The sequence below is a fragment of the Pagrus pagrus genome (assembly GCF_965226575.1).
Source record: "Pagrus pagrus genome assembly, chromosome: 19".
Taxonomy (NCBI): domain Eukaryota; kingdom Metazoa; phylum Chordata; class Actinopteri; order Spariformes; family Sparidae; genus Pagrus; species Pagrus pagrus.
The window spans coordinates 18,931,366-18,942,511 of NC_140203.1; the positions used below are offsets into that span (position 1 = coordinate 18,931,366).

The 11,146-nt window shown below is 40.5% G+C and overlaps 1 protein-coding gene across 2 annotated transcripts in view; it reads left to right on the forward strand.

The window, feature by feature from the left end:
- Positions 1–10,686, forward strand: part of cntfr (ciliary neurotrophic factor receptor) — a 239,937-nt gene extending 229,251 nt beyond the window's left edge. For both annotated transcript variants that reach the window (XM_084382630.1, XM_084382629.1), the window contains 3 exons: positions 86–206; positions 7,812–7,938; positions 9,107–10,686. In XM_084382630.1, coding sequence (XP_084238756.1) covers positions 86–206; positions 7,812–7,938; position 9,107 — 249 coding nt within the window. In that variant the 3' untranslated portion in view covers positions 9,108–10,686. The remainder of the gene's footprint in view (positions 1–85; positions 207–7,811; positions 7,939–9,106) is intronic.
- Positions 10,687–11,146: the final 460 nt, after the last annotated feature.

The following is an 11,146-nucleotide window of genomic DNA, read 5'->3' on the forward strand; positions in this document are numbered from 1 at the left end:
AACCTCAAATTAATTCTAACAGAGGGAATGGAGAACGTTCTTAAAAACTGTACCAACTCATTTCTACTGTCTTTTTGTTCAACAGGTGGCTGCTAAGGACACAGAGATTGGAACATGGAGCGACTGGAGTGTTGCCGTCCATGCCACACCCTGGATTGAAGACCCTCTGCCGATCACTTCCACAACTGAAGTGGACTTTGCTACCGGTGAGTTATAGCCTGTCCCGTTTAGTCTGACATATAGCTTGCTTTCAGATTTGGTAACTTCATTTCAAAACTTCCATCAAATCCAAAATTCCAAATTCCATTAAAATGTATCCCATAGGTTTTTGTTTTTCACACAAAAAAAACAAAGGTCAACCTCATGATTGGTGCTAGAGAAGAAGTCAAAGCAGCACCAGTTTATTAGGATATAAACATACCCATCCAGTAGTTATTGGTATAATTCAATCAGGACCAAATTGATGGGACTGACTGAGCGACCGCCTCAGAGTCACACTGCTAAATGTGGCTGAAAGGTTCAAGTTAGCGGAGTCAATTAAAAATAAGGAAAAGGCTGAAGGCAAATATGTATCCGTCAGTAGTATAATGTATTGAGATTGCTTGTCATGAATAGTTAATGATGCAAGTAGACCAATACAGGTAAGAGTGATGAACACTGAAATAATACAATAGGTTTTCTGTAATGCTGTTCACTGTTAGTTTGAATCAGTCCTGTAGTCCATCAGCAAGAGAATCATTGGGATGATAATATAATATTCCTGAAATGTTTTTAACGTAGCCTATGGCTGTCACACAGTAAATTTCCTGAATCAGTTAGGTATGAAATTAAGTCTGGTTAATAACTTTCTTTATCATTAAATTGAGTACACTATAAGCGTTTGATAGCCTTGAACTTTTATCGCAGCTTAAGCTGTAAGATCCAGCAGCCTCCAGACAAATCCACACACACCAACCTGAGCCCGAACACCGCCTGGGGGAAAGACTGCCTTCCCTTTAAAAAATGCTCACGTCTTTCCCACAGCCTCAAATTGGCACGCTTACAGTACAGCGACGTTACACTTTCTAGTTTTCTTTATGCATGAGAAATGATAATTTAACATTAAAGTCTTTGCAGGGTGTTACATTTACACACACACACACGCATAGTCGCATAAACACAAGGACAGAAACTATCCCTGGGAATTATCTAGTCGACAACCCTTCAGCATGTGGCAGAGATCAAGGATGGCTCGCTTGTCAAATCGAAATCTCTCAACGCACTGCTGATCCCTGAACAATAAGACATCCATTCCAGCTCTGAACACTCTTGTGTGCACGTCTCTCCAACTGGGCTGGAACAGCAAAGCACAAATGGCAGGACACATTTTGAATGGACAAACACTGAATGTGACTGGACAGGTTTGAGAACATTTTTGGCCAATTGACATTTCTAAATTGCAATCCTGTGGTGATCTTGCAAATATAGGGGGCATTTATCAACAGCATCACCAGCTGCACATCAGGCTGGTGAATACTTTATTGTAATATTCAAATACTATACTTTATAAAGGTATTTTTTGTGTTGTCACATGCTACAAGCTAGTAGTTTAAAGGTTGAGGTTTGCTCTTTTGTTCTTCTGAACCTGTAGCCACACCCTAAAGTGACGTCACAGTGACCAAATTACATCCCGCAACAAGCCGAGACCTTTATCCACCAGATACTGGCAACTTAGATTGCCCTTTAAATTTCCTACAGAGGTAGCATGTAGGGGAACAAAATGGGATTATTAAAACAAAATCTTAGACAGTCTCACTGGACTTAATTCAGCTCTTGCATGATAAATGTATCTTGCAAAGGAAAAAGCAGGTAAATTTGTGGTTAAATGTCAGTGTGCATGGTTCTAGTATTTATAGGTCATTGTCAAACATTCAAAGGTGTCAAACACCAGTCAAAAGATATCAATTCTACCACAGAGGAGAAGGTTACAGCCCAAATCTAACTGCTAACATTAACTATAAGACTACATAACATCAAGATTTTTTGCTTTCAGACTCAAAGTGAATCTGCTCCACTAAAGATTTACATTTCGTTGCTTCAGCTGCTCATCAATATTTCATTATAAAATACCACAATGTGAAACTGACTCCAGCAGATTCAGCCACAGTGTGCTCATAGCCCAGAACATTACGTTTTGGTGCCCAGGCATCCAAAGGAGTCGACTCATTTAAATTAATTGAACAGTTAAATAGTCGTTGGATACCGTGGAACAATCTAATATGTCTATATCCTTTATATAAATATATATCCTTCCAAAAATATGTCTTCCTGTCCAACTGGGAAATACACTCATTCACTTTCTTGACATATGTTTAATCTGATTAATCTAATGTGGTTTTAATGTACGTTATGTGCTGGTCTACTTCTTGGATGGGAGATGTAAGTTCTTATGTGCCCAGCAGCCTCGTAGTGATGGCAAGACTCCAGGAAGTAATTTGCACCTGGCAAACAAATAGTTGTGCTGATAACGCCTGCACACTTGTGGTTTTTACACTTTGGATTGTGAAGGCATCAGAAGGAACAAGATTTAACATGTTAATTAGTGAGCTTTAGAGGTGATGGTAGGCGGCTTGTGTTACTTTTGGACAGAGCCAGGCTCGCTGTTCCCAGTCCTTATGCTAAGCTAAGCTAAGCTAAGAAGCTGCTGGCTGTGGCTTTATCTTGAACAGACTCATCTGAGAGTGGTATCAATCTTCTCATCCAACTCCGGACAAGAAGGCGAACAAGTTTATTTAGCAAAATGTCCAATTATTCTCCTGATATTCCACATGAGAAAATGCTGTGCTCATACCAATACAGGCTTTCTAAATTTTTAGACTTTTTATCTACCTTGATTTTGCCTCGAAGGCCACATACAGGCTGGCACTTCGTCTATATAGTTTTGTGGCAATGTGTATTTATTGTATTCTTCTAATATCAGATGTTTATCAGGGTAAAATGGGATTTTAGATACAAGTAGTGTTTAATAAGTAATTCATTTTACGTCAAGTAGGTTAATTTAAGGCAAGGAAGAGAAGAACTATCCTAAAACTGTAATTTACTGACAATATGAACCCAATTTGAACTATTTCTTCTCTGTTTACCTGCCTTTCTCTCGATCTCTGCCCGTCCAGTCACATTTCTTAACAGTTTTACAGTACAACAGTGACTCCTGTTGGTCATGAGTAGCATTGCCCACTGATCATTACATAGTCATCACTGAATGAGCTCTCACAGAAAACACATGCTAAACATGGCACACAGGACATGCATCCTGCCCTAACACGCCCTCACACAAAACTCATACAAACAGTGCCACACACACACACGCACACACACACATGCTGCACCCCCCTCTGACAGCATGCAGCGTATAAACACAAACATACACACACACAAAAACTGAGGCAGTACACAGTGTATTATTCGTGTTCTCAGAGAAAGAACAGGAGGTTATTGGGATTCTCCTCATGCCTCTTCTCGATCCAGCTGCGGCTTCTCTGCTTCCCTTCCCTCTCCCATGTCCTGCTCTGTTTCCCTCACCTTCTCTCTTTTGCCTCAAGATCTCTCATTCTCCCTTTCAGCCTTTTTCTTTTCTTATTTCCTCTCACTTCTCTCTCTGTTGATCACTCATTCTTTCTCTTACATTGTATCTCTTTTTCTGGCCTTCAGCCACCTTCTTAACAAAGTTAAAATGTCATAGAGAGCCAAAAATGGCAGCACTGCTGTTGTTAGGTCTGTATGGCGATGACTTAAGCCATAGGTTTAACTGTTGGAGAAGTTAACATTGATGTTAGCCTATTGGCGAAGCTAGCATTGTTGCTAGCCTATGGGAGGAGCTAACATAGATGTTAGCCTGCTGGAGAAGCTTAAGTTGGTGTTAGCCTGTTGAAGAGGCTAACTTTGATGTACACCTGTTGGAGATTCTAGCATTGATGTATGCCTGTTGGAGAAGCAAACACCAACGTTAGCCTGTTAGAGAAACTAACATTTATGTAAGTCTGTCTGAGAACACTGACGTTAGCCTGTTAGCTTTAAATATCCCAGACCATGTATTAATGGCTCTATGTCCTCTCTTCCATGGACACAATTAACATCTCCAGCTCACAGAAGCCATAATTGAACACCCATCGTTCTCGTCAATTATAGCAATTATATACAAGCTTAACCAAGGTCAAGTGAAGTGAGACAGCGGTTGTCGTGGACACAGGCTATCTCGTGTATATTCTAAACGTAGATACTGGTATGACAGGCTTACTTAGAAGTTCAAGAGGAGATAGAGCAGATGTGTCAAGGGTGTACATATCCACGACATTCTGTGTTCAAAGTCAGATAAAAAAACATAACATGACATGAAAGCAACAATGGATTGCGATGATGTATCGAAGTTATTGGTGCTCAATTAACTATGTAAAGTCACGTCCTCAATATTTTTACATAGCAGGAAGTTGTTGGAAACATACTTACATTTGTTTTGCAGAAGTAATTATTGAGTTGGCATTCACCAACATGAGGCAGAGTCACATCAGTGGGGAAACGAGGGAAATATTAGATTTCCTGTCTGCAAACAGACCAATGAAAAGCAACAATTTCAGCCAGGGTCGTCTCTTTTTCAGCTGACCAGCTTGTTAACATCTCCACACTGACCAATATTTCCTGGCTGCTGAGCCGAATAGGAAATGAACGGACTTCCTGTGACTTATTGATTGTGTAGCTCACAGTCTAAACGCACAGTTACACTTTCTCTCACTTCCTCTCTGCCTGTGCCATATTTCCTTGTCCTCTGTTGTTGTTTCTTTTTCTCTTTTCATCTAGTAGCAATAGCCGATGAAGTGAAATAGTAGCTAGCCGCAAGTGTGTGTTCTGTTTCCTGGCATCAACAGTGTCATTTCACATCAAGAGAATAGCATAGTGACAGACGGATGACATTTAGAAATCCCATCCTCAGTGATTGGACCATCGCTTAGCGACCACATTCCAGGAAGTAAAAAGCAGAGCAGTTGAGTCTTTAAAAGGCTGCAGCCATCCTTCGTGTTGCAACCATCTCAGATATAAGTTTCTGCCTCGCCCACTCTGTGAGACAGAAACTGGACACTGTCTCGCACCAAACGGGCAGCACCAGATATCACTTCTTATATCCTTCATGTCCACACCTATTTATAAATGCTGTTTCAAGGCATATCGTAGAACTAGAGTGTGTGTTTATATGCATGCAAATGCTTAATAAGCAGAAACCACCGCAGCTAAATGTTGAAGCAAACGCTGAGGTGCCTCAAGGTCTTCTTCTGCTGCATGCTCGCTCCAATTCATAGGAAAACCTACTTTTTAAGTCCTTAAGGAGACGTATAGTATTGACATGTGAGATGTTCAGGGTTCTAATAGTAGGTTCTTATTCATTTTCTCTATAGACAATGTTAGGTGACTGACATGAGCACTTTCAAGGCTTGCATGGGTATAAAAAATGCCCAGTGGAATCATAAATGGAATAAACGCGATAAAGAGCCCTCTTGGTCGGCCTTGCAGTTGAGGAAACGCAATGAAGTGCCCTCCCTCGTTGTTCACTTTCCCAGGAGCCTCCTGTGTTTCTCTGCCAAGGATATCACTAAGAGAAAACTCTGAAATGGTAATCTTCATCTGGGGAAAAAGCACAATATGCATTCTTGCAGCCATCTTTTACACTGGTATCAGTGTAAACAGACAGGGTCATTAGAGTTAAAGTCAGTCAGCAAATGTAATCGTATTAAACTTCTTTTCCTTCAGTGCTTTCTTTACCCATCCTTGTTTTTCTCCTTATTTTTCAGATTTGCCCTTCACCTCAGTGCCTGCCCCTTCTGCTCCTTCTCCCCCCTTCACCTCTTTTTCTTCCGTTGTTTATTAGTCCTCTCCCCTCCTCACATCATTGTCTCGTCTCCCTGTCTTCACCTGTCCCCAAACTAGCTTGTTACATCAACGCGCACCCCATAACTGTCTCTCCTCGTCACCATCACATTATTTCTGCATAATTTTTATTTTCTCCACCACTCCAAAGCAAAATGTTTGGCTGCAGGCAGGAAGTATTGCACTGAGCTGCTGATCATGTTAAATGTGTCCTAGTTCTCTCTCGCTCTCTCTCGCTGGCTATTTCACACCTGGCTGCCTCCTTCTAATATCTCCCCACTCCCAACACAGAACCACACTGCAGTCATTAATTGGAAGGAGAGGGAAATCATATTCTCTCTCCAGTTAAAAAAAATGCTGCGGGTTCACGACTGAGCTGCAAACAACGTGCATGAGTTGATATCTGCTGTGCTGCCTGCAGCTGTAGCAGTAGCCCAGTTTTATAAAACTGTAAAGTGTGATATTTTTATTTGTCAAGCAATTTAAAATGAAACTCAAGTACTTAAAACAGCTCATGCACACAGTGATTTTCAGCTTTGCATTAGCAGCCCCATACCCTTGAACATAATCATATTGACAGAAGAGTTCGGACCAATCACATCCGTGCATCTCTAATTGACAGGAAAGAGTGTCACAGCAAATTTAAATCTGTTCAAGCAATCCACCCTCTATCCATACATTAAACTATCCATGAGTTTCCTGGGAAGGTCACTGGGGAATCCAGTATGTGTGATACTTCAGGCGTTTGGCAGAACTTGCGTTTGTAACAAAGCATCATCATAGTAACTGACACACTTACAGCACTTTCAAGCCTTTGCTAAATAGCCTCAGCAATAATACTCAATAACCGGGATCTTCATGAATAAATGATTTTAGTATTAAGTTTGAGGTCTTTCGATGTTAGTCCAAGTCAAGTTTCACGTCACCGAGGGCAAACCGAGTCACAAGAGTGTGTCCAGGAAGTAAAGTCTCACTGTAGTGAATTTGACTTGGCGGCGTCTGATTCCGCCTTACTCCTGCCTAATCCCAAAAATGGGCAAAGAGGTGGAGTGTGGGTGGAGCTGAGGCAGGCTGAATGAAGCCTGACTGTTGACAGATGGCTGGACAGCTGTAAACATGTTTATTCCTGCTGTAGAGTTGGGTGTTTTAATACGGGGTCTCATTGAGATTGACTCTCTTTTGGAGCCAGCCTCAAGTGGCCATTCAAGGAACTGCAGGTTTTTGGGGGTTTTTTTGCACTGCTGTGTTGGCTTCATTTTTCAGCCCCGGAGTCTCAATTCCTCAATTTTGTGACTTAAATAGGACTTGAGTAGGTCTACAGCTCTGCCTATGTGCTGTAAAATCTAAATATACCGCACATTATGGGTGTGTAAATGAGTACATTTTCAGTGTGTATTAGAGCGTCCCATATCAGCTCTATATTAACTGCCCCAATGCATCTTCCTCTTCTTTTATTTTATATATGCACCTCCTGCTCCATTAACTGCCTCCCTTACCTCTAGGTTTTTACCTCCCGTGCCCTTTCTCATATTTCCGTCTCCATATTTTATCTGTCTTTTTTGCTCTATCTCAGTCCTTCTCTCTCTCCGTCTCCCCCGCGGCTTCAGCATGAATGAGATTTCTTTTGTCCAGTTCACTTCATAACTGCCTTGACAAGTCCCATATTGATTGCACTTGCTGATTAGAATTGATTTCACTCTGCACTGTATTTTTCTCTCCCCGTCTGGACCTTCCCAGTATGATGAGCATTTTTCAGTTTCCATTCATCAGAATGACAATTTTGGATGTTTTTGCTCTTGGGAACAATATGTTTGTAATCCTACATCACCAAAGTAAATAATTCATGGTATGATTTAGAGGAGTTGGTTAAAATGTACCCAGTAAGGTTTATGGTTTTTTCTGATTGTTTTTTCCAGAGACCAAGACTTCTCCCATACCATCCTCCAACGCACCACAGAAGGCTGAACCCCCAGTGGGCAGAGCTGCCAGGCTCCTCACATTTTTCTCCCCTCTGCTGTTAGGAATGCTGCTGCTGTTCATGTGGTGAGCAAACACACACACACACACACACCTTTTGTAATGAGTCTACAACCCCTCATCTTTCAATTGATTACAAACTCAGCCATTCAGTCAGTCTCGTATTGGCAAGTCGATGCATGTCTATCGATGTCAAGAGCATGTTTAATAGAACAGGAGCAACAACGATTGGTCGAGTTGGTTTTATGACCCTGCAGGGGGTCTTTCTTCATATTTTTCTGCAGAACCCCTGGAGGGCTTGAGGTAAAATCCAATCCAAAGCTGTCCCATTTCATTAATTTTACAGTCTTACTCTACAAATCATGCTGTAATAGTACGTGTTCTGCCGAAGATGTAGATGTTGAACAATGAATGCTGAAATGCTGAATGTTATGGATTACAACAAAGGTGAATGCAAAGCAATGCAAGCAGGAAATGGTTTTTGCAGCCTAGTTGATCACAAGACAAACAGCCCCCCTATAATAACACTGCAGCAACACATGGCTGCATTACTAACAAAGCATCTGCCGCTCATTGTGATCACTGGAGGATGAACTGAGCCATGTTTAGATAGATGAATATGGTAAAGACACATCGATGCTAATTTACCTGCAGCTAACAGGTAGTATAATGGTTAATCTGACATGTGCTTTTTGCTCACAGTGTTATCGCTTCCCATTTGTTTTTTTTATATAAGCCAATTTGAATAATAACATATAAATGTTAACACAGACACACACCAAAGGCAGATAGTACTGTACAACCACACCCTCATACCTGAAAAGGTTGTTTGATAATGACGATAAGTTGACATTACATAACATACGTGACATATCGACATTACTTGAGTTAAAAACATTAACAGCGAAATAAAGTGCATGATAAAGTGCTCTCCGGTGGGGAAATCATGATAAAGTGTCCTCTAGGGTGCCCTTCAGTAGAGAAAACAGAATACGTGACCCTGTAAAAGAGCCCAAGGTTGGAAATCATTGAACAGATTATAAAGAAATTCAAAGTAGCTCCACCTTTACTAACTACAACAGTAAACTGCTGCTTGCACATTGATGCATCAGTGTCATTATACAATGTATCAGTCACAGGAACCATTTTTATGCCAATCTACTACTTTGTCTTTTGACACTTTGATGAGTTGCAGCTTGAGATGTCTAATTCGTGCTCCTGTCTCTTTCTGCAGATGTAAATGTCTTATTCCTGAAGGCAGTACGAGGAAGATGAGGAGGAGGAGGAGGAGGCTGGTCTTTTTTCTATTTTGCACATGTTTCAAGGATACAGTGCATTGATCATTTCTGTCCATCACACAGTTACTCACCGAGATTACTTAGACATGAAATCAGACGATGATAATGCGATTTAGCATTTTTGGATTAATGGTGACAAAGAAATTCTTCAGAGGAACTTTTGAAAGCGGCATCCTCATCATCATCATCGACAGCGACAACAACAGCAGCAGCAGCAACAGGAGCAGCAACAACCACAACAGCAGCAGTGATATAACGGTCTTATATTACCCCCTGGTGGCTTCGATGTGCCACAGCAGACTTTGTTTGTTGTTTGGCAGACAACAGTTTGGTTTTGGAAAATCTCCTCTTCAGAGCAACAAATATCAGCTCCTCAGATGACAAAATAATCTCCTCATTACCTATTTGTTTTTCGTTCTTTCTTTTGTTGATCTATTGTCTTGATTTTCACTTTCTTCTGAAATTACAGCACCATACAGACAAACACACACACATATAGAGCATTCCTGTGTGTGTTTGTGTGTATTGTTTCAGTAGCAGTCCCCATACAGCTAAATCATCATGCCAAAGACTCAACTTCACCCCAAACAAAATGGTTCCCGGACGATTCACTGAGCTTCTCGAAGCCTGTGTCTGCCTTCGTCGTGGGTTAAAAACCCCAGAGAGATGTGTTCGTGTGTGATTGATACCGAGTGAAATGGTTCAAAACTTGGGACAAATCTGAGGAACCCCGCAGCTCCTGTTTGTGTAAACCTACAATTTAACAAAGAAGCCACAAAAACACCCAGTCAGACTCTGAATCTGTCGACTCCGACGGCCGAATCAAACAGACGGAGCGAGTCGTTCGTTGGTATGAGGACTAACACTTTTGAAGAATTCAGTTAATGGTAGTCTGGCTTATTTAGACAATTAGCTTTACACTCTGCTTTCAGCGACTGGCAAAGAGGACCTGGATTGTAAAAAAAAAAATGAAAAAAAGAAATAAAGTGGATTTGAGACTGAACAATTCTTTGCCCACACATTTGTTTTGGTTCGACGACAGAGTTGGTTATTGAAACATCTATACGAGCTATGTTGGTTCTCCATTCTGCTCTGTGCTGTAAGATACAATAACACAAAACAGTTTGCTTTCTGACGCCTTTAAAAACATTTTAAACAAATGTCTTTTTGCAGTTTACATTTCAATAGCCAATATCACCAGTTAATATTATGTTATTCAAAGGAATATTGATGTGTTTTATTGTATTTTTTTTATTTTATGGACAAATAATAAAAACACACATAGAGGATTTTAGTTTTTTTCCAGACATTCATAATGGCTTAATTCTCCTTGATCCTATTTTGTAAACTATGATATGTAACTTTAACATTGAACAAAAGTTTATTATTTAATAATAATAATAATGTATGTATTAGCAGTAGAATGTCGTAACCTGTACCTGGGGTCTTTTTTATAGATGTATATACAATGACAGGTTTCAACCATTAAATGTGACCATTTCACAATGAATGATGACACGCTGGCTTCCTACTCATTTTGCCTTTCCATCTGACGTTCGAGAGCACAACACATCGGGGTCGTCCTAAACAAGATGGAGGTGAGATTTCATGTGTCGAAGAGGTTTCATTTTTTAAAACTGGTTTGAAGACGATAACTATTCAGTGTGATAACAGTGATGAAGCATTTGTCCTTTCCCACGTTCTGCCAACATTTACAATCAATACTTGTGACCTTTCAGAGAATGTTTATCCCAATTTGGTTGGGAGAATTATATTTACACATTCAGATGAGCTCCATTAGCATTGCATGGGTGATCGGTGAAGGCTGACCATAATTTGGATTGTATTTTTTGGGTGGGCTGCATAATTCTTTTCTTCCTTTTTTTCCTTTTACGCTGAATAACCTCATGTCAGCATAGCAGATTTGAGTCCATTCAACCGTTTGCAATTAAATATGTCAGATGTATCACGTAGTT